Raw genomic sequence first — 25614 nt, 5'->3', positions numbered from 1 at the left:
AATCCTAAACAGCTATCTGAGTAGCGCGAAGAAACGGAGTGTCAAGACTGCAAGAGTAATCACCGGAGATTTCTCGCTCTGCTGGATGCCTATTACCAAGGTAGGAAGGATAGGGAGGCTATCATGTCTGTAGCTGAAGATAGTCCCGTGCCATGAAGTTTTGAAAATTGACAGCAGAAAGGATTGCAATGGAAAGATGATTTCGACATTTAGGAAAATAAAATTCTTGACAAAATTTTATTTTGTCGTTCACGGGGGGCTATGAACCATACGGTTCATGGGACAATTGTATTAATTTTAGTATTGGATATTAGTATCACACGAGGCCACCCACGAAGCCAGTGTCTTACAGTATATGTCATAAAGGAGTCCAGAAGAAGCGTTCTTGTGTGAAGTGAGCGAGAGCGTCATTATGAGAAATCTCCAGAAACTCATTAAAAGGAGTTATGTCCCAAGCCAAGCCTCTTGATGAAGATTGGGGACGCTTCCCAGATCCCGGCAAAACTTATAGTAGGAGGGAAGAAAGAATTAAATTAATATCTTTGGTTACGGAAGAGTTGCATTGGATTTGAGACAAGAATTGCAACCTGTATAATTTCTGCTTTACTTTGATATGCATTAGGGCTGCATTCATAAATGCATTCGTTAATTAGAGCTCATGGTGTACTTTATGCGGGAAAAACTTCGCGGGCGCGCGCAGATTGCACGCGATCAAGCGGCGTGATGACGCTATACGGGATTATAAAATAAGGCCGCCTGGCATATCAGTCTCATTCTTGGACCAGAAGGCCGCTTGAACGAGTCGTCATACTGCGTGTTGGTACTGAGAACAACGCTTTGTCTTCGAGCTGCACAGACTACTTGTACTGCTATCTCTGCGAGGAATTACCCAGCATCAAGTCAGAACGAGTGTTTGACATCATCATTGCAAGGAAGCCACAACCAGGAGCTGAAGCCAACACGACAACGGGCATCGATCCAGGAACGTTGGGAGCACCTGATTAGCGCGACATCGAAGGGGACACCTTCCAACTACAGAGGGAGCTGTACGAAGGCGCCACACAAGAAAGAATGTCTCCTAGTGGTCAACAGTATCTGATGCCAGCGCCGCAGTCTATCATGATGTGGTAAATTCAGTGGTCCACAGGGAGGGCCGCTCCGTTATGTCATCGATAACATAAGGTCAGAGCTTTCCAAGTCTGTTTCAAGCATGTCATTTAAATTTAGATAGGAATATGGGGGCCGTCAGTCAACAGATTAGTTATGGTAGGAAAATTTTCCTTGTAATTAAGAGCTAGGCCTCAAGCTCGAACCCCGTACATTAGGGTAGATGATATGTGTAGATTCCTTGTTAGCGTGTTTGTATTTTATTTCGAGTGTATTATTTTAACGTACGTGTGATTTTTATGGGTCTGATCGTACTCCTTTGGTCATAGGAGGTTAGTCTAACAGGCAGGCACTTTTTATTATATCGAATTTAGGCATTTGTTTCTGCAGACGTAGATACGTATAGTTGAGACCAGTATGAACCCGTAATCCACCCAGCTTCACTGATAGAGCGAGCGAGTCCGAATATTTGAGAGATATGAGCCCATGAGAGGCAGAAGTAAGATTTGCGATTGATATGAGAGAGCCCAGCACAATTGAGAGTATATTGGATGTATTTGGAGATGCCTAGTATGGCCATGTGACTATCGCTTAATGATTAGTGTTTTTGTAGCACCAAGGTTGAGCCCATGAGAGGCGGAAGTAAGAATTGCGATACTGCTGGTGATATTGAGACGAGGGCAAATCGCCCAGGTGTATTTAAAAGAGGGCTTTTAGCAGCAGATTACGTGAGGTGTTTCTTTGAAAGGCGAGATTTTTAGCCTGCCGCCCAGATGAGCTCATAAATTAGGGGGACTGTCGCTAGTGGAGTGGTGAGGGTGAAGGTCGTTGAGCTTGACGTCACAGGCTTGAGAATTGGTTTTTGTCGTCTGCAGCTTGTCAAGTGTGCGAAGGGGAGGAGGACCTTGATGTTTTGAAAGCAGGAAGAGATCTTTTTTATGTCCTATTTGTTCTACGTAAATTTTTAACACTGGCCCGTTTGATATTGATACCCGTGTATATGTTGACTGTGTCCTTTTTATTTTGTTTGCATATGTATCTTATACGCCTTACTCGTCATGGGACTAGGGTTCGTGACCGAGTCAGGTCATTGTACATTTTGTGGTGATATTTGTTTGCACCGGCGTTCGACGGTTCGAGGCATAGTAAATTTTATGGGAGTCATTCAATAATGTGTACTTCAGCAGATATCCGTTTTTCTAGAGTTCGGTACTTACACTATTGTAACATGCTTGTTACAGAACAGCTGTTTTCGTGAAGGCAGTGAACTGGTTGTCATCGGCTCAGCGTTATTTTACCCTATCATAATGAAAAGCTCTTTCATTTGTAAATAATTCAATTTTATGTAATAAATCCCTATTTGTTAAACTTTGAATGCAGCGATGTTTTCTGTTAGATATTTTATTTTATTTAATTTAGCCGATTCTTACCTGATTAGTCACATATCCTCGTGTTGATCTTTTGTTGCCCCGTTATACCCATGTTATCCCTGAGAAGAACGCTTATCCGGCTGAGTGAAGAGGAATATGTTCAGGTAAGACTATGTGCACCAGCTCACGTCTGTGAGAGTTCTTTCACTACTGTACTCTGGGTTCGAGACCGGCTTCCGCCTGGCCGGAACTTCAGGGTCCAGTAGGGCACACTATAAACAATTTTATTCACCCTGGATGAAATTGTAGATTAGGGGAAGGCGCTTAAAATTGAATTTTTAAAAACCTATGTTATTGGTCCTATTGAAGAGTACTACATAACACAAGTTATAGGGAATACAATTATGTTTTATTCAGTTTTATCGTACCGGCTATGATAAGAGCATCACTTCAATACTAGATCGGTGAAGAACGATTCCGTGGATTTCTTTCAAGCAAACTTGTTCGGGATATATTTAGAAGGCTGTGATACACGGTTTTATAGATCAAGTGTTTATGAAGAAGCAATAAATTCTTGTTTTGCCTGGTGCTACTGGCGGAGATTCACGCCAAGTGCTCGATTCTTTCATCATTCGACAATGTCATGGTCATAGAGTGTATAGAAGACTGCATAAACTGCGTTTGCAGAAGTTAGCGAACGCAAGACGTGAGGAACAAACCAGCAATAAGGTTAGGTCCGAAGTAAAAACAGTATGGGATACATATTTTCAAATGGTGTCAACAGATGAACAACCCATTCGTACCACATTAGCTGGTGTAAAAATCTACAGGATCAGAGGGTCCCTCCCTACATTTTTACCGTTCCGGCTGTGATCACAGAGATATTCATGAATTTGGATTTTTGTTCATATCAACGCCGAGTCACGAGAAAATGGGTAAACGGAACTTAAAATGAAAATTGGTACGTAAGAATCAGAGAATAAGGAACTACAGTCTAAACTATAAATAATTTACTTTTTAAGACGCCCTAATATCACATAGTCGAAAGAAAACTAAATGTGGAGGCCTACAATATAGCAAGCTCATAAAATTGATCAACAATAGCATTGCATTGACCATTGTTTGTTGCGATGTGAGTTGTGTCTTCTGATGCCACTCATATCGTATAGATAGGATTACTGCTGCGTGCAGAGTACTTTTTAAAATTTGCGTTACGTCGCGCCGACACAGATAGGTCTCATGGCGACGATGGGATAGCAAAGGGCCAGGCGTGGGAAGGAGGCGGCCGTGGCCTTAATTAAGGTACAGCTCCAGCATTTTCCTGGTTTGAAAATGGGAAACGACGGAACACCATCTTCAGGGTTGCCGACAGTGGAGTTCGAATCCACTATCTCCCGGATGCAAGCTCACAGCTGCGCGCCCCTAACCACACGTCCAACTCACCCGGTCGTACCGAGTTTGACAGCCTGGCTAAATGTTGGCGGGAAGTAGCTGGGGAGTTAGTTAACTTTCTTCTTTAGCATGCCATTCCTCTGCTTCATTAATTTTCTGATACTGCTGGTACGTAACACACTGGCTCATCGTAGCATTTGAGCTATTGAATTCCTACTCCGAGGCACTGATTGGTATGAGCAGTGTGCATATTTAACGGAATAACGGCAGAGGAGTGTTCACAGCTGTCTGCGGCCTGGTCATTCCAGCTCTAGAACTTCGGACTGTTACATCGGTACCGTAGTACTCTTCGTTAAAAGTGAGAAAAAGTGCGGTTTCATTTGATCTAATATTTTATATGATAGCATTGCTTTTAATCGCTATATTCCTACTGACGTTTTTGTAATGAACTATGTTGGCTTCAGTTAGGAAAATCACAAAAAGAGTCTTTCTGAGAATCCCGCAGCGAAACACAGGTACATCAGTTAGCACTTAATATTTTTCACATTTCAGTTCACGGAAAGTTAACACCGGATATTTGCGCGTATAAAACTACCAAAGAGGACCAGAAATTGTTTACACGCTCCCGCTTTAAGCAGCGCTGCAGGCGACGGAAAACATGTATACCGTGTCTATTAACGTGTGATTCAGTGTTTCTTTTTAAATCTCTCCTATGAATCTGCATGTCCCGGGAGCTACAACTGGTCAATCAATCAATCAATCAATCAATCAATCAATCAATCAATCAATCAATCAATCAATCAATCAATCAATCAATCAATCAATCAATCAATCAATCAATCAATCAATCAATCAATCAATCAATCAATCAATCAATCAATCAATCAATCAATCAATCAATCAGTCAATACTGATCTGCATTTAGGGCAGTCGCCCAGGTGGCAGATTCCCTATCTGTTGCTTTCCTAGGCTTTTCCTAAATGATTTCAAAGAAACTGGAAATTTATTGAACATCTCCCTTGGTAAGTTACTCCAATCCCTAACTCCCCTTCCTATAAATTAATATTTGCCCCAGTTTGTCCTCTTGAATTCTCTTGAATTCCAACTTTATCTTCATATTGTGATCTTTCCTACTTTTATAAACGCCACTCAAACTTATTCGGTTACTAATGTCATTCCACGCCATCTCGTGGTATATCTCGTGATAACTGTTTACTTTCCACCAAACTCTGATTTAGAAACTTATAATAATTTTTTTGCTGTACTTGAAAACATCGAATTCATACAACATTATAATGTTATTATAACGGGTGATTTTAACTTACCTATGATCAATGATAGTAACTGTAATTTACTTAACTGTGGACCAAAATGTCTTGCTCTGGCTAATTTTATTGCTTTACTCAATCTGAATTCGTTTAATAACGTAAAAAATGCCAATGGTAAAACACTTGATTTAATTCTGTCCAACGATGTACGAAATATTAATGTATTCAGAAGAGATTATCCCCTTGTGCCTGAAGATTCTAATCATCCTGCTTTATATTTTGAACTGGTTGCTAACATTGAAAGAGTCAAAATATTACCTGTTAGCATCTACAATTTCAAGAAGGCCGATTTTTATGAGTTGTATGCATCGTTACAAAAGTATGACTGGAATCAGTTACTATTGAGTAAAGACCCCAACAATGCAGTAAGCTATTTTTATGACGTCCTTAATAACCTTTTCAGAAAATATGTTCCTAAGAAAAACAGTGAATAAGAAAAGAATGTACCCTTGTTGGTTTACATTAGATATAATTAAAATGTTGAAATTAAAGGAGATTCACAGGAAGCACATACACCATTCTGAATACAGTGCTCACATGTAGAAACAATTAAGAAAACAGTCTAAGACACTTATTGCAAGGGCATATAAATTGTATATATTACAGTCACAGGATAATATAAAAATGATCCGGAAACGTTTTGGGGTTTTATAAAAAGTAAACGAAATAATAGTTTGTTCAAACAGTGTATGACATATGGTGGAAACCATTTTGTAACTGCGCAAGGAATAGCCAATGCGTTTGCATGTTATTTTCAAACTGTTTATGCACCCCAGCCTTCTTTATATATAGCCTCCGAGTCAGTGTCAATGATTACTGCTCATAGTTTGCAGATGGGTCCTATACGCGAAGACGAGTATAAAGATGCAGTAACAAAACTTAAGGCTTCTAAATCGGCGGGAATTGATCACATACCTCCTTACATTATTAAAGGATGTGCAGAGGTGCTAATGGTTCCACTATGTATCATATATAATTTAATTCTAAAGACGCAAATATTTCCTGAAATTTGGAAAATAAGTAAAGTAACTCCGATCCTTAAATCTGCTGATAGTCCGAAAATTGAGAACTACAGAGCTATTTCAATAATATGTGCTCCAGCGAAGCTTTTTGAACAAATACTCTATGTTAAAATATTTAATCATATCAAACCATACGTATCAGAATTTCAGCATGGGTTTTATCCCAAGCGTTCTACTACGACTAATCTTATAAACATTATTCAGGATATTTCTGATTCATTGAATGAAGGGCTTCCTGTCGATGCAGTTTATACTGATTTTGCAAAAGCTTTTGATAAAATTGATCATGGTATTCTTTTGAGAAAATTATCATTATTTGGTTTATCTTCTGAATTTCTGAAATTAATTTCTTAATATCTATTAGACAGAAAACAGTTTGTATCTTACGCACAAAATACTTCATTCAAGTTCAAAGTTAATTCTGGAGTCCCTCAGGGCTCAAACCTTGGTCCATTGTTCTTTTTATTATTTATAAATGACTTACCGAATGTAATAAAATATTCAAAATGATTACTCTTTGCTGACGACTTAAGGATTTATAAGCAAATTACCGGGTATGATGATGCTATGGAATTGCAAGCCGATCTGAACAACTGTTACAAATGCTGTGTTGCAAACAGGCTTTTTTTTTTAATATTAAAAAGTGTTTTGTGATCACATTTTCTCGTAATAAGAATGTGACTGTGAATAACTACAGTATAAATGGTGAGATCTTGCAGAGGTGTAATTTAGTAAATGATCTGGGTGTTATGCTTGATTCAAAACTTTCATTCAACAGTCACATTCGCAAAATTACAAATGATGGATTTAGACAATTAGGGTTTATTATTAGAAATACTCGGGAACTTAGCGATGAATATACTTTAAAAATCTTATTCAGTCATCTTGTTAGAAGTAAACTTGAATATGCATGTGTAGTGTGGTCTCCTCAGTACATGTGTACAATTAACGAAATAGAAAAAATACAAAACAATTTTTTGCGATATTTATATTTAAAAAAAATATAACCGATCGTCATATCATCAAAGAGTTTCTTATAGAACTCTATTAAATGAATTTGGTTTAATGCAGCTCAGTACACGTAGAATATTAGCTCAACAGATATTTCTTTACAAGACAGTTAATGGAATATTAGATAACCAAGAGTTTCTTAAAAGAATGAACTTCAGTACCAAGGGGGTAACTCTTCGTTTGAGACAAACATTTTACTGCCCCTTCTCAAGCACCTCACATCATAAAAATTCACCTGTTGTAAAAATGTGTGAAGTATATAGCAAAATATCTTCAGACAGCAGACAAATAGATTTTGCTTTATCACTTCCTTTATTTTCAAAAATGTTAAAACAATATTTACATTATAATGAATAATTTATTGGAGAAAATTCAGCACTGAAATATGATGTATGTAATGCCACTATTATTTTTCAAATGTATATGTGTCCGTGTATTTGCTGTTCTTTTGAATATTTTTCTTTTTTCTCTGCTTATTTGTTTTATCTTCCTTAACTTTAATACTTTATATGTTTGTATGTTTTATTGAAAATGTGTTTAAATTATTCTTAATTTAGTCAAGGCAATCTTGGTTTTTTAATTGTTATATATTATTTTGTACATATAGGTGCCATTTATATATTGAATGTATTTTGTACCATCCATTGTAATTGGGGATATACCCCGTTATGGATGTATTAAGAAATAAATAAATAATCTTTCCACTGACAGCTCGGAACATACCACTTAGTCCAGCAGCTCTTCTTCTTTCTCTCAATTCTTCCCAACCCAAACATTGCAACATTTTTGTAACGCTACTCTTTTGTCGGAAATCACCCAGAACAAATCGAGCTGCTTTTCTTTGGATTTTCTCCAGTTCTTGAATCAGGTAATCCTGGTGAGGGTCCCATACACTGGAACCATACTCTAGTTGGGGTCTTACCAGAGACTTATATGTACTCTCCTTTACATCCTTACTACAACCCCTAAACACCCTCATAACCATGTGCAGAGATCTGTACCCTTTATTTACAATCCCATTTATGTGATTACCCCGAGGAATATCTTTCCTTATATTAAAACCTAGATACTTACAATAATCCCCAAAAGGAACTTTCACCCCATCAACGCAGTAATTAAAACCTGAGAGGACTTTTCCTATTTGTGAAGCTCACAACCTGACTTTTAACCCCGTTTATCAACACACCATTGCCTGCTGTCCATCTCACAACATTTTCGAGGTCACGTTGCAGTTGCTCACAATCTTGTAACTTATTTATCACTCTATAGAGAATCACATCATCTGCAAAAAGCCTTACCTCCGATTCCACTCATTTACTCATATCATTTATATATATAATAAAACATAAAGGTCCGATAACACTGCCCTGAGGAACTCCCCTCTCAACTATTACAGGGTCAGACAAAGCTTCACCTACTCTAACTCTCTGAGATCTATTTTCTAGAAATATAGCAACCCATTCAGTCACTCTTTTGTCTAGTCCAATTTATTGCACTCATTTTTGCCAGTAGTCTCCCATGATCCACCCTATCAAATGCTTTAGACAGGTCAATCGCGAAACAGTCTATTTGACCTCCAGAATCCAAGATATCTGCTATATCTTGCTGGAATCCTACAAGTTGAGCTTCAGTCGAATAACCTTTCCTAAAACCGAATTGCCTTCTATCGAACCAGTTATTAATTTCACAAACATGTCTAATATAATCAGAAAGAATGCCTTCCCAAAGCTTACATACAATGCATGTCAAACTGACTGGCCTGTAATTTTCAGCTTTATGTCTATCACCCTTTCCTTTGTACACAGAGGCTACTATAGCAACTCTCCATTCATCTGGTATAGCTCCTTCAACCAAACAATAATTAAATAAGTACTTCAGATATGGTACTATATCCCAGCGCATTGTCTTTAGTATATCCCTAGAAATCTGATCAATTCCAGCCACTTTTCTAGTTTTCAACATTTGTATCCACATAACGCAATCTTAAAGGCTACCGACATTGTGGCTAGAACCCCTCATCTCGCGAAACCAAGGTTACAAGTACTTGACTCGAACTGCGCCTCCAACTCGCTCGGTAAGAGGGAAGAGGTCCTATCCTTTGAGAAAGGACGATATCGGCAAAGGATAGAAAGGGCCACGAAGGATGTATGGATGAAATAATAATGAGGAAGCTGGAACGAGAACTTAGAACAAGTGGAAGAAATCATATGTTTTGCCCTTCAGAATTCTACTACCTTGTCTGGGATCAAATTTGAGAACTTGGGCTTACCGAACGGCCAAAGGGAGCATACCACCCTCCAACTTTCCATGGAACTATGGACGAACAATGAGTATTAAGTGTGACTTTATTGACGATATAACATTCTTTACAAAATATAAAATTCAACTGAAATAGTCACATAATATACAAGGAAGTTATTTCAATAACAATGCAGACAAATTATGAAATTTAAATATATCGACTGCTGCAGGAAAGTTCCTTTGCCTCAGTGTCAATGTACTGACATATGTATAAGCTATTTAAATAGATGGCACATGGCAAAGGTTCTTTTCCCTACAAGATGTGTTGCTCTTATAGCTTTAAAAATATATTATACTTTAAAATAAATGGAGATTATATCTTTAGTACCTATCTCATTTCTTATGAATATGATATTTAATACACATGCTGCACTTATAATAGGCTACTTCAAATAACAATATAATAAAATAATATATGATAAATTATTTTGTAGCACTTCTTTCTTGTGTGACTGATGTTATAACCATCATTTTCAGTCCTCGTAGACTTCCATTTTAGCGGAGCCAGTAATGTCGAGCAGTTCTTTGGAGTAGAAAGTTCCTATAAGTGTCAAACTGCCAGATTTCTGTGGCATGAAGCGATGCTCCAGTTTCACCTCCTCCTGTGGGTTTACGTCTCTGAAAGAAGAGAAAAACACATATATAAATTTCCCTCATGATGAAAATAAACCGCTTCCAGTATTTCCCAGTTTCTTCTGGTGTCACTAAAGCCGCCTTGTTTCATTAAGAAATTTGGCCGGTTATTTAATGCCATATGCCCTTCCCGACATGATGAGAAATTTCCATTCTGCTGTCACTAGAATTTGAACTTGGGTTGTCAGGCAGGAATGTCAGCATCAAAGCCACTTTACTAATAATAGTCCCAATCAATGTATTGTATATTATCATTCCATTTTGTGATGGTTTATGTTCTATGCAAAAATACAGAAGTTAACAATTACGTACTCCTAATAAAAGTCATAATTAATGTAGTATGTTAGAACTGCTTGAAGAGCTACTACCAAAATCGTTCACACTTTTATCCTCAAATGTTCTAATTTATTGCACAAGTCAACTTACTTCATTTTGCACTTTGTAGTAAAGAAATTAATTGAGTAAAAGTTGAAATGCCGGTTGAGGCTCTGGCCATCTAACACCTACGTGCTAGGTTCGATCCTGGCTCAGACCGGTGGTATTTGAAGGTGCTCAAATACGACAGCTCGTGTCGGTAGATTTACTGGCACGTAAAAGAACTCCTGCGGCACTAAATTCCGGCATCTCGGCTTCTCCGAAAACCGTAAAAGTAGTTAGTGAGACGTAAAGCAAATGACATTATTATTATTATTATTATTATTATTATTATTATTATTATTATTATTATTATTATTATTTAAAAGTTGCAATAGTGTGGACGAATCATACTTCAGAATAATCTACAGTAAATAAATAGATAAAAAAATAAATAACACTTTAATATTTTATGAAACAGTAAAATTCGTATTTTAAAAAGATACAGTATAATGTGATTCTTTCTTCCTTCTTTTCTCAATCAGCTTACCCTCCAAGGTTGGTTTTTCCCTCGGACTCAGCGAGGGATCACACCTCAAGGGCAGTGTCCTGGAGCGCGAGACATTGGGTCGTGGGATAAAACTGTGGAGGATGACCAGTACCTCGCCCAGGCGGCCTCACCTGCTATGCTGAACAGGAGCCTTGGTGGGGATGGGAAGATTGGAAGGGATAGACAAGGAAGAGAGAAGGAAGTGGCCGTGGCCTTAAGATAGGTACCATCCTGGCATTTGCCTGGAGGAGAAGTGGGAAACCACGGAAAACCACTTCTAGGATGGCTGAGGTGGGAATCGAACCTACCTCTACTCAGTTGACCTCCTAAGGCTAAGTGTACCCCGTTCCAGATCTCGTACCCCTTTTCGAATTTCGTGGCAGAGTCGGGAATCGAATCCGGCCCTCCAGGAGTGGCAGCAAACACACTGACCACTACACCACAATGGCGGACATGATGTAATTTACGAGGAATATTTTAAGGTTTATTGTACGGATCTTTTCTGTTTCAGAAAGTGAATCGCGAATTTCTTAATTCATACAATAATAACATTCATGCGCATTTCTATTGTTCATTCATAATAATATCAGGTGGTAATATATATGTCCGATCGAATACTTATTCATCAGGGATTTGCGAAACATGCTAATAATACCGTATCATTCACTAGATCTGGCATTTCGTTATAATGGCCCTTGTACAGCACATTGGAACACTTTCTAGACAAAAGATCATTTTCTTGCGAATTCCTAGAAAGTTGAGGGTGTTCTATTAAAAAAAAAAAAAGGGCGAATATTTGAAAGGCCTCCCTTGAGGCGGCCGTTCTGATCGAAACCATATCCCATACTTCAAAATCACAGCGCTTCAGATCGAGCTTAAGGTTGTCGGTCCGAATTTTTGTTATTATTGTTGAGAAATGACCGGCTTGACAGAACCTTTCCTGACGTAATGTATTGTTTTACGACAGATAGGATATTACGAATCGTTTAAACGGAGAAATACGTTGTTTCAATTTTGGGACGTAATAATAATAATAATAATAATAATAATAATAATAATAATAATAATAATAATAATAATAATAATAATAATAATAATAATAATAGTTTTACGTCCCAATAACAATTTCCACGGTTCTCGGAGACACTGAGGTGCTGGAATTTTGCTCTGCAGTAGTTATTTTATGTGCCGACAAGCACCTTCAAGAACCACCGAACTAAGGTGGAATCGAACCCACCGACTTGGGCTTAGAAGGCCGATTATTTTACCGTCTGTGCCCACCAGTCCGGCAATTTGAGCGTAGGATCAACAGCTCCCTATAGTTAATATTTGAAAGTAACAGATACTATGTAAATGCCGTATCTCTTTCAGTGAGAGTATTTGGGTTTACGAATTGACTAAGGAGAGTCCGCACATTTTAATCGAGTTAGGGTTGAAAACCACGGAAGATAATTTCAACAATGACCAACGGGGGGAGGTTCTATTCCACTTGCCTCTCGAAACGAAACTCCCACATCTGGCATTACAACGTTCTGAGCGAGTTTGGTCGATAATAGAAGTAATGTTGTTCGATTCAGGTTTGATCAATTTTGAGTTGGACATTCCAGTACTAAGATATAAATCAGGAGTTTGTAAATATATGATAGACAATGAATACTTTTAATTTTTTTAACTATTCTGTTTCATGAGTTTTAAACTCGTTAAAATCGTTATAGTTGATTATACAAGGTTTCTCACTTAAGGCTATTGCAAATACTTGTGTTGGCAGATCGAATAATTTCTCTGGACTTAAGCAACCCTGTTGCCGGTGATCACCGTAATTCTGGGCAGTCCAAGGAATTTAATTCCGAAATGTGGGTTAGAACGGGGTTCAATTGGCGTTTAGATATCGAGTGAGGAATTATTTAACATGTGAGGCAGAGGGCCTGGTCTCGAAAGTTAATCAGTATGGTTGAGGATATCGTCACATTGACCATGTAGTAGGCATCTGACTGGGCGGCAGTCTTCTTGCAGGGCGAGTCCCTTAATGAGCTGTTGCACCACGGGTTTGTGCAGCCATATTGGTAACAACTTAAAACTGTCTTCCACCTTTCCTTCAGTAGGGCCATTTTAACACCACAATGAATTTGTTCTTGAGGTAAAATACTTTATCGTTTCTTTCCAATATTAGGTCCCTCGGTAAGCATCCGTGTGTCCCAAAAAGTGGATACCCGACTTTCTTCAATAATTGCATAGCTTATAGAAACTAGTAAAAATGGGTTGCAGAGATGAAGGTCCAAAAGGGTATGCCTAAATTGTGTATAAAGCTAGATGACGCAAGTAGTGCGCACATTCGCATTTTGCGGTCACATTAGAGGTCAGTCCTGGTGGATATAACTGTGGATCGCAAATTGATAGCATGTTCCGTGAGGTGTCACTCTTGTTTTCTACGCGAGTAATAATATTTGTGGGAATAATTAACTAGGTGCGTGAAAAACAGTAAAATGTTGGAGAAGTTTCTGAAAATTTCCAAGCTGTCTCATTGTCTTTCAGTTTTGAAAAAGGTCAAGCTTACATCTTACACAGATGAAAACAAGTATAAACTTGCCTGAAATGAATATATCTGGGCATTAGTTACTAACCTGTGTTTCACCTACAGGCATATCACGGGATATTTACAGTTATATGTTAAAAAAAGTATAGGCCTACGGCATAATGATTTTAAGGGTGTTTATCCATATCTAGAATGTCCAAGGGTGAGAGTAGGAGAGCTCATGTAAACTCACGATCATTAGTAACTAACGGCCAGATATATTCATTTCAGGCAAGGAAAACTGTGCAACCCTCCGAACCGCCCAGTACACGTTTACTCTCCTTCTCTTATTGGTCAGATAAGAGCCACAGACACAACTGAAGAGCGAAGATAAATATTTCAATTCAATCAGGGCTCAAAATCTCCTATTTCTTTGTAATTTTTGTGTAACAGAACAGCATAGGCCGTTTTAGAGGACAGTCCTGTAATATGGCCATCAATAAAAATGATGCTTGTGAGCACATTTCACACACAAAATCATGATGTCAAAATACACTCTCTGTTTACGGATGGTGTTTAAGTTTGATTTATTTTTCATGCAATATGTTGTGGAGAAGCACTCTCTAAACATCAATGCGAGAAGACTTTTGGGTGGATTATCCTTCCTTGACAGAGGGGGCCGAGGGCACAGTACATTGTCTATGTAGTGTAGTCCGCGGAATATCACAGGACTTCGACGCTTCTGAAGGATTCAGTCGACCAGGTCATACCGTATCTACCACTTCCCACCTTCTTTCTAAACTTATATATGTTTTTACTACGTACAATTTTTGTATAGATGATATGACATTTTTACATATGATATGATACTTCCTTAAGTGGCGAACCCATCGCACTAATAGCCTATATCTGCTTCATTCATTACATCCCTGACCCGGCCAATGACTGGAAAATAGGTTGTAGGTTTTCATTTCTCATGATTCTTCCTTAATATCACTAGGTTTCATTATTTTATTGTCCGGCTCGTTGGCTGAAAGGTCAGCGTACTGGCCTTCGGCTCAGAGGGTCCCGGGTTCGATTCCCAGCCGGGACGGGGATTTTAACCTTAATTGGTTAATTCCAATGACTCGGGGGCTGTGATTTGTACTGTCCCCAACATCCCTGCATCTCACACACCACACATAACACTATCCTCCACGACAATAACACGCAGTTGCCTACAAATGGCAGATGTCACCCACCCTCAACGGAGGGTCTGCCTTACAAGGGCTGCAACCGCCTAGAAACTATTATTATTATTTTAATACCATTATTGTTAATATATTTCATCTTATTGTCATCAAGAGTTATTATTAACAGTGTTCGAGGTGAAGACTGGTTATGTGTAAGAAAGGGAGTACAGCCCTAACTTTGCCAGAAGGAATAAAACATATTCTTATTATTATTTTTATAGAATATAGCCATGTTTACAGGCCACTGCAAATCAAACGAAAACACATTCGTGGCCCTTAAAGGTCATGCTTCCACGAACGCTATCCGTCTTTTGTAACACAAGTATGGTAGTGGCGTAATAATTATTATGTTCCTCGTGCTCTAAAAGGAAGCATCCGTGGCTTAGGCGGCAGCGCGCTGACCACTCACCGGTGGGTTCTGTGGTTCAAATCCCAGTCACTCCATGTGAGATTTGTGCTGGACAAAGCGGAGGCGGGGCAGGTTTTTCTTCGGGTATTCCGGTTTTCCCTGTCATCTTTCATTCCAGCAACACTCTCCACTATCATTTCATTTCATCCGTCAGTCAATAATCATTGCCCTAGAGGAGTGCGACAGGCTTCGGCAGCTGGCACAATTCCCATCCTTTCCGCTAGAAGGGGGCTTCATTCATTCCATTTCTGACCCGGTCAAATGACTGGAAACAGGCTGTTGATTTTCATTCATTTTCATTCTCTAAAAGAGAAAATGATGTCATCAAACTTACCTTTCAACATGGACTGTGATATATTAACTGATAAAAATACCTAACACAGACGGAGATTGCTAACGTACAACTCAAAACACGTAAAATAAATACGGCCTTGAATTTTAAATAACTGTTGTGGTTATTTCCCAAATTGCGTATTATTTTTTATAAATCAACAACCAAAGTAAAACTAACTGGGTATTAGACACATATGATATTCAGAGACGCAAGGGTGTTTGAAAAACGGTTCGTACGGTGTTATTATCAGTGCTGATTGAACATTTAAATGCCATATGTATTGGAGCGGGACTACATTGTGCACATTTCTTCACAGTGAAATTACAGTTAATGATTGTTTTCCTTGATTAGGAAAAGCCAGTATAGCCAGAATATTAAATCTTAGAAACGTCTTAAACAGTTCCCGAAAAAATACCAAGCGAGCAGGAGTGACTTGTGAGTGCATGACGCCACAAGCCACACCTCCTGGAAGACGAACATATCGATGGCTTTCTATAAAAACCTCGTAAGTCCGAATACTCTTCCTATCCATTATATTCCTTAAGACTGGTCACGCCTCCCAGTCTCATATTTACATGCAGTCCAAAAGAATAATTTTCGTTATGGCCATTTTCCTCTGCCAATTTGTAAAGGAAAATGAACCTTAAATACATTATACTGTAGAAGTGTGTAAATTTGCCATGCAATCAATATCCCTACAATACGGTACGGTAAGGTCCATTTTCCTTTAGACATTAGGAAAGGAAAATGAACACAGCGAAAATTATTTTGATGGACTGCATACAAATATATGACCGGGAGGCGTGACCAGTCTTAAGGAATATAATGGGTAGGAAGAACATTTGGACATACGAGGTTTTAAAAGAAAGCCATCGATATGTGACGCGACTCCGCTTGTCTCTACTCCATGTTCAGCGATGGCTAAAATCTACGCCCAAACGTTACCAGATTCCCTCCTCACTCGAAATTCGAATGATCGCGAGTGTACTCCGTAAGAAAGCCGAGATGGTCGAAGGCCACGAGCCACAACTGAGTTCAACACGCTTATTGCTCCCGTCATAAAACACTGAATATGATGTCATCGAGTTGATAGAGTTTGGGAATTGTTTGATCTCATACCAACGGTATGTTTTGAGAGTATTTAGGTGTTGTAACAAGGATAAAAAGGAGTGGGCGTATAATTCTCTGGAAAGACTCCAATTAGAGTACTGTGTGTTTCCAGTGTTTGGTACACAAGCCATGAAAACTCGATACGAAGACTGGAAAAGATCTAAAGGAAAACAGAATGATTTGCTCTGGGTAATTTCCGATGAAACGGAAGTGTTACGAAAATATTTCAAACTTTGGAGTTGGGAAGACTTGGAAATAAGGAGACGAGCTGCTGTTCTGAAGTGTCAATAGAGAAATGGCGTAGAATAACATTAGTAGACGAATACACTTGAGTGGAGTTTTAAAGGCAGAAAAGATCATATGGTCGCTGCGCGGCCGGTCCTTAAGGCCAGTCACGCCTCACAGCCGCATATGGAAACATAGTCCATTAGAAAAAAATTCATTGTGTGCATATTCCTATGCGACAGTGTAAAGGAAAATTAACCTTAAATACGTACTACTGTAGGAGTGCGTAAATACGCCATACAAACATACATTCCTAGAGAGCGGTACGGTAAGGTTGATTGATTGATTGAAAAATTAGAAACACTCTACAAACTCTACTGTCCATTCACTTATTTCTAACGCCCACCTAATACACACGCGATATATTCTACGCCCAAAAATCCTGAAAAAAGAAAAGGTCGGCTCAAATAATATCCGTCATGTCCTTGAATTTGTAAGGTACTCTTTACTGAAACATGTTCTCAGGGTATTCTTGTTTGGGTATCAGTTTTTCTTGCAAGGGCTGGGAACATATTTGATGTTACCCCGATGTATTTAGTCAGTGTAAGATAATTATTTTTTTAATTAATTGGTTCTTGGACCGGGTAAAATGTGACCGTGATCTTTATGTTCAGTATCTGTTCTTTCCCGGCATTTCCATTTCTTTAAATTTTAACTTGTAAATCTCATTCTCCTTTTCACTGAATTGAAAATGAAAATCCATAGCCTGTTTCCAGTCATTCGATCGGGTCAGGAAAGGAATGAACGAAGCCCCTATCTAGCTGCGAGGATAGGCAATGTGCCGGCTGCCAAAGCCTGTCATACTACTCTGTGGCAATGATTAATGATTAACAGATGAAATGAAATATTGATGGAGAGTGTTGCTGGAATGAAAGATGACAGGGAAAACCGGAGTACCCGGAGAAAAACCTGTCCTGCCTCGGCTTTGTCCAGCACAAATCTCACATGGAGTGACTGCCGCCTGAGCCACGGAGTCTTCACTGAATTAATACTGCGAAAAGCTAATAATAATAATAATAATAATAATAATAATAATAATAATAATAATAATACGACCACAACTTCCGTTATGTAGACTTTCTGAAGTGATGCCATCTAGAATTCATAGAATTCCAAAGCTCTGTTTCGTAAGTGTGCCGAGAGATGGCGATACAATGCCCAGCCTTGAGATGGTCATGCTATTGCAGGGGCTTACAGGGGAGAGAGCAGTTCAATAAAGCTTCCGCTTGAGTGCAGTTCTGTTGGATGACAAGAGCGCTCTTCATTCCACTAGCGCCAAATACTGCGAACTACATGCTGCAGTCTGCGTCAAATGAAATGTCGATTCGTACTTCAGTCCCAGCTACTTGGAGTATGAGGTCTTTGTTTACGTTATTTTAGGGCCTGTAGAAGCGCATGTAACTAGTCGTCGGATTAGGCACAGCCATCTTGATACTGAAGTCTGCTACCGAGGGCTGTAATGAAAAGAAATGTCGTATGGCTTTTAGTGCCGGGATATCCCAGAACGGGTTCAGCTCGCCAGGTGCAGGTCTTTCTATTTGACGCCTGTAGCCGACCTGCGCGTCGTGATGAGGATGAAATGATAATGAAGACAACACATACACCCAGCCCCCGGGCCATTGGAATTAACCAATTAAGGTTAAAATCCCCAACCCAGCCGGCAATCGAACCCGGGACCCTCTGAACCGAAGGCCAGTACGCTGACCGTTCAGCCAACGAGTCGGACAGGGTTGTAATGACACGATACGATACTTTCTATCATAATGCGACGAAGCAATGCAATAATCCTATAACTACACAAAACTGATGAAACTCTATGAAAAGAAGTTGCATCCAGCTACTCAATTATATACAACCATGGGATTTTACATATTGTAAAATGTTCGAATGAAGGCTATTCACATGGGCTGTACGATGTCGCATGTGGCTTCCTTCCCATACCTACCCCCTTCATATCCCATCGTCGCCATAAGACCTATCTGTGCCGGTGCGACGTAAAGCCAATTGTAAAACTCTTCTACATCTTAATTATAGAGTATTATGCTTTTCAGGGTTCAGTCTCAAGGCCTCTGTGAAATCTATGCGTCTCCACAATCCTCTATTTGCAAATAACTCTGTGACCAAATCTAAACTTTGTCATCTTGGTCCCTTTCTCTGCTCTTTTATTTTTCTAGGTACCCTATACTTCTTCATTCTCCTCTTTTGATCCCAACAGTGTAACCAGTTCATACACAAGCTTCATCCATTGAGTCCTTTATATCCTCTTCATGAGTACCCTCCTTTTTCCGCTTGTTTGTACCAATTTGAGTATACCCAGCTTTCACTAGCGTGCAGCAAAGTCGGTCGGATAACAGAGCATTGTACCGATAATTTCGACTGCGAATTCACTTCCTTTTTACTGAATTTTATTGAATTGATCGCAACGGTGAGCTTACTGCATTAGCCTACAGTCGAAGAATTATTTGGCGACTGATTTCCGGCCCTAGGCAGGAGTTAAGTTTGGTTGAAGATAAAAGGGAAGCTTCTTGGAGTGAGAAATAGCACCTCTGGCAATGATGCTGAGATTAATGGTTGACTTTTAGGTCCTGGGAGAAAGCAGGCGAAATGGGTGACGCCATGTTATTGTGTCACAGTATCAGAGGTAGCCATGAAAGCCTATGCCCCGAAAAGGTGTACAACTCCCTTGCAGGCGAAAGTCTTATAATGGCTACGGTAACGAGTTAAGTCAAAATCATTTTCTTTCTCTTGCACTTGGCCGTCATTATGTGCCATTTATACCCTTGTCAAATATACCATTCTGCGTGCCACCCATTCGCAAGTTGATATCGGTAGAATTACGTCAATTAAAAGTAAGATCAGTAATTTTGAAACGGAATTTAGCAATAATAGCTTCAGTTGTCCTTCCAACTCATACAGTTATTAAAAAAGTAGCCTGAAGTATTAGTTGTTAAGAACAGCTAGGTCATCACCTCTCTGAAGGAAAGTAGGGTACGTAGTAGGTATCCAGTTATCCTAAAAAAGTAAGCGACTTATCTACAACATAGTCCTCTGCTCAAAAAACATTACGTGACATACTACTAGGTCCTGGGAGAAAGCAAGCGAAATGGGTGTCATCATTCTATTGCATCAGGGTAAAATTGAAATGAAATGGCGTATGTCTTTTAGTGCCGGGAGTGTCCGACGGCAAGTTCGGCTCGACAAGTGCAGGTCTTTTGATGTGACTCTCGTAGGCGACCTGCGCGTCGTGATGAGGATGAAATGATGATAAAGACGACACATACACCCAGCCACCGTGCCAGAGAAATTAACCAATGATTGTTAAAATTCCCGACCCTGGTGGGAATCGAACCCGGGACCCCTGTGACCAAAGGCCAGCACGCTAACCATTTAGCCATGGAGCCGGACTGCAGCAGGGTATCAGAGGTAGTCGTATGCGGCCGCCATCATGTTGATTAGCCCCTGGCCCAGCTCCAGCTATTTTACCCTACTTTCATCCATTCAAACTAACAATAAATGCCTTCCTCCCCGCCACCATTAAGAATCGAAACCTAAATCTTCACGTTAAGAGATAGGGGCTTGAATCTCCTATTAGGTAAGCTGTGTATGTCTTACTTTCAGAAATATAATTCTAAATGCTAACGGTGTATAAATTAAAAACGTCAGCTGTTACCTCTAGATTCGCGAGACCGTAGTCAGCAAATCGTTAAAGCTAGCGGTCTGGCGCGTGGTAACATAGCAAACTCGCAAAGTTTGCAACTCTTCACGTGTACTAATCTCCTAATATTATCTGTCTTAGCAATTCACTTCCAAAAATTCAGGCGAAACAGCACCACCTCGAGAGAAATGCCTAGTCTCCGAGTAAGCTGTCTCTGCGAGGGTAGGCAGTATCAGCTGTATATAGGAAATAACGTGTTATTGCAATGGAAGGTTGGTTTCGAGTCATAATAGTTAAAATATGCCACCGAGCTGAACTCTAGTTTCCCTTTTCAGAGAAAAAGACTATAATAATGCCAGACTCAGTTAGAGGTCCTATAACGATAAACCCATGCTCCTAAGAAGAAAGTTTGTAAGCTCCTATTCTAGTCGCCTATTACAGCAGTATTCTGCCATCCTTAGAAAATGACACTGTTACTACATCACCCCACCAAGGTCCGAATCGTTGGCTGAATGGTCAGCGTACTGGCCTTCGGTTCAGAGGGTCCCTGGTTCGATTCCTGGCCTGGCCGGCGATTTTAACCTTCATTGGTTAATTCCGATGGCCCGGGGGCTGGGTGTTGTGCTGCCCCCAATATCCCAGCAACTCACACACTATACATAACACTATCTTCCACCACAATAATATGTAGTTACCTACACATGACAGATGCCGCCCACCCTCATCGGAGGGTCTGCCTTACGAGGACTGCACTCGGTTAGAAATAGCTACACGAAAGAAAGAAAGAAAGAAAGAAAGAAAGAAAGAAAGAAAAAGAGCCCCGCCAAGGACTGAGGTTGGGAAGTGCAGCCGGTCTGGAGGATGAGGCCACCGAGTGGCTCTATAATAGCTATTTTACCCTATTAAGGAATAAGTTTGCTTTCGTATATTAACTCCCATTTGACGCCTTAAGGTCTGAATTTTTCTAAACTTGTCTTATTTAACATATAGTACATACAGTAGCAACCAAAGTGTGAACGGTTTCGGAGGAATAAATATTTTGTTTTCAGATTTGTATAGGCCTACGCTTTTCATCCTCTTGTGAGTGTAATTTCTTGAAACCCTTTCTTAGTAAACACCTACACTGTAATGTATCCCCAATATTTTATTTTTTTGTGTCCGGTAGATTTTCCTGGGCGTTTATTCACAATTAGTCAGGACAGATTTTTGGAGGGCGAAAGAAAGTTTGTTCGATGCTCTATCGCATACGATTTCGGCATGTAAAAATTCTCCGGCGATATATTTGGTTTTAATCCGACAAAATCTATATATTTAAAAAAATTATGAAAACTAAAGTCAGTCAGTCCAGCCATTCTCTCCGGTCTATTTCCTTCATTTTTTATCTGCAAGGTATTCATGCACAGATTTGTCATCAGGTACTATAAATCACTTAACTTCCGCCTTCCTCAAATTATTTGACTTTTTAAATTTTTTGTCTCTTTGAAGCAAACATATCTTTGGTTCTAATTGAGATACGGAGTTCGTTTTGGCCTAAGAACACTCAGTCGATCAAGCTCTTTCATTTCAGCTCTTAACTATTCAAAGTGGTTGATTCTGAGGAAAGTTATAGTGCACATTCAATTTGACGTCTCATTTCTTCAATATTTTTTCTCATTGAAGCAATCATATCTTTCGTTCTAATTAAGGTACGCAGTTCGTTTTGGTCTAAAACATTCAGTGGATCAAGCGCTTTCCTTTCAGGTAATAACTACTTAATTTGGTAGAATCTGAGAAAAGTTATGAGTACATTTGTCTCCATGATGAAGTTCTTTGAAGGACTTTTTAACAGTTCGGCGCGTAGTGTTGTTCCAAGGAAGGTTTAATTCAATTTCTTTGTGTGATGTATTTTCAAGTGTTTTGTTGACATGATATTACATTCTATTACCACAACAGATCATGTGCTTTATTTGATTAACTCGAAACTTTGCAAATACATCGTGAGGATAGTAACGAATAACACCATACGTTGTACATTGCGGGCGGAGCCAGCGGGAAACTACTAGTAAATTAATTAAAACTCTGTCATAGTGATATACGAGGTATTCTTTGTTCACCGACAATATGCAAATATATAGTACAAAATGACTTACTGCACAGAAGAAGGAATTCACTGTTGATTTTGGTGTAGTGAACGTTTGTGATCAGTGCAGTGACTTGTTCTTAATTCGCTGTAAATGTGCGAGTTAAAATACTTTGATCATTTAGTGAATTCTAACGAATGACCGCTTGGTGAAATTCACAGACAAGCTTTCGATATGTGGGCCGATAGATGAATGCTTCGATTCTCGTGGGCCCAAAAATTTCAAATCATGAAATATTACGAAGGGCAAGAACTGATCGAGAGTTATTGAAAGTAATCTAAGGAAACAAATTCCATCTTTTACAACTTGTATTATGAAAGAAAATTGAGAATCGTTGCGGAGTTGGTAGAGTAACACCTAGCATCGAAATTCACGTGCAGGCGGTTCAGATGGCGTCAAATTAAAATGCCTGAAAGCAGTAGCTGAGGCCATGCGATACTTCTTCTTCTTAATACACAAGAACATCGTTTATCCGGCCCTCATTAATCCGGATCTCCGGTTTATCCGGATCGAAAATAATAAAAATGTATTTCTACTTGTACAGTATTTCTTTTACGGGGTCGATTCTTCTTGAATGTCCTTTCCGCCATGGATAGGTAAGGACAGGAATTGCAAGCAAGTCGGCCACGGTCTATCAAAGGTACCGTCGGGACATTCGCCTGGAAATGTGAGTGGGAAACCGTGGACTCTTTCCTTGACACATTTGCACGCATTCCCGGATGCTCGGATGTAGATGTGAACGACGTAAATGACTGGTTGTGAAATGAATAATTCAGGCTACGGTATAATTACAGAGGAATAAATTATTGCCTCTTGTTCCTCGACAGGTAATGGCGAGAGTGATGGTGAATTGGAAAATGAAACCGGAGCTCCATCAGAAGAAACAATGACTCATGGAGATGAAACAATTCAGCTGGGAGAAATGATGGCCTATTTAGAATTCCAGACTGAAACCACACCAACAGAACTGATTTTAGTAAAACGTCTTTGTGTTGTGCTGCGCAGAAACGCTATACGAATGTAAAATAGAAAAAAGCTCACACATTATTTTAGTGCATAAAACAGAGTTGTAAATATGAGAAAAGTGTTCTTATATATTCTTTTGTACAATTGAAAACAAAAGGTATTACTGTACAACTTGTGTAAATATATTAATCCGGAAAATCTAGAAAACAAATACAGTACATGTTATATAATATATATATATAGCGGATTTTCGATCATCCGGATCAGTCCCGGTCCCACTTAATCCGGATAAACGAGGTTCTTGTCTATTATAATTTGTTAAATGAATACCAATAACCTGGTTACTCACAAATTAATGTTCATGTAAAACTTCGATTTTCGTATTTCTATGAGCTGTATGACTGAAAAAACGAAAAGTGAAGGAAAGAATTCCTTTCTGTAACCTATTCATCGATTTGTGTGTGGTATTACAGATCATAATATTAGTGTGGAATTCTGCTTACGGTGGTTTATAGCTCAGTTTCCTATGGTAGTCACAGCAAACAAGGAAACGAGCCCCTTTATTAGCAATGCAGTGAGCTCCATATTCTGCGTGAGCAAACAGAATGCAAACTTTCCCACGCGCCGAGCGGAAACAAGTGGCGCTATTTACTCAATAAACAAACACACAAACATCTGTTGCCAAATATTTGCAAGTCGTGGCAGGCAGAACTAAAACATGAAAAGGTACGTATTGTCTTTTTATTTTTAAGCAGGGAAAATAACTCCAAGTCTGCTCATATATAGCAGATGAAACATTAAAAAGTACACTCTGGCATAGGTTTTAACGTTGCATTCGCAAGGACAAAATATTACGGTTTTGAAGGTTCTTTTCATAAAATTAGGGACACACAGTCAGGATACGTTTAGTAAAGTTTGGTGTTATTGTTCTTTAATTATCACTTTTAACTATAGTTCATGCAATATGAACAGATTTTGAGCGAATTATTTAGTGGGTCCGCCTTGCTATTTTTTGATGGCTGCAGTTTATTTTACATCCGTCTCTGGGCATGGAAACCAAAACCAAACCAATTCCCATGGCACTACAGCCCTTGAAGGGCCTTGGCCTACCAAGCGACCGTTGCTCATCCCGAGGGCCTGCAGATTACGAGGTGTCGTGTGGTCAGCACGACGAATCCTCTCGGTCGTTATTCTTGGCTTTCTAGACCGGGGACGCTATCTCACCGTCAGATAGCTCCTCGATTCTAATCACGTAGGCTGATTGGACCTCGAACCAGCCCTCAGGTCCAGGTAAAAATCTCCCACCTGGCCGGGAATCGAACTCGGGGCCTCCGGGTAAGAGGCAGGCACGCTACTCCTACACCACGGGGCCGGTTTTCTCTGGGCATGGGGCAGAGAAAAATATATAGCAGCTTCCACTGAAGTCTGCTGAGGTATCGGTTGTGCTGTGTATTGATATTCGGAGCACAACTACTGTATTTGGATGTTATAATAGGTGTTACTCATAGGGCAAGTGTACTGCAATAGCACTTTCTAGCCCACTGAGAAAGACAATGGTGAACTACCTCACTCCTCATTATGGCGGCGTCATCGGGTTCTGGGGTTCTCTACAACCCTATAACATTTCGTGATGCTAACTGAGGATCTAACCAGCCTCCGGACTAATGACCTTGTAGAGAGATTAAGTGGTTCTGAACACAATTACAATACGGCAGGAGTAAGTAATATTACAGTATATTACTTACGAGGGATTCATCACACTTCGCAGTCGAGAAAGCACAATGTTGTCGATATTGTTTAAGGCGTCCAACAGCGTCTTGTAAGCATGCGCAATATTAGATGCCACTGGAAAAACTTATCACAGTAAAAAGGTACAAATGTTACTGTTGTGTGGTGCAGAATGCATCCACCAACGAACAGGAA

The 25614-nt window shown here is 39.5% G+C and overlaps 1 protein-coding gene across 1 annotated transcript in view; it reads right to left on the bottom strand.

Annotated features, from left to right (window-relative positions):
- Positions 1-9557: 9557 nt before the first annotated feature.
- Positions 9558-25614, bottom strand: part of LOC136879443 (hemocyte protein-glutamine gamma-glutamyltransferase) — a 279634-nt gene continuing 263577 nt past the window's right edge. Inside the window, exon 14 of the mRNA XM_067153235.2 lies at positions 9558-10149. Within this exon, the coding sequence (XP_067009336.2) occupies positions 10005-10149 (145 nt within the window). The 3' untranslated portion in view covers positions 9558-10004. The remainder of the gene's footprint in view (positions 10150-25614) is intronic.

Source organism: Anabrus simplex, chromosome 1 (assembly GCF_040414725.1).
Source record: "Anabrus simplex isolate iqAnaSimp1 chromosome 1, ASM4041472v1, whole genome shotgun sequence".
NCBI lineage: Eukaryota > Metazoa > Arthropoda > Insecta > Orthoptera > Tettigoniidae > Anabrus > Anabrus simplex.
The sequence above is the reverse complement of the archived record's forward strand: the minus strand, read 5'-3'. Positions and strand labels throughout refer to the sequence as shown.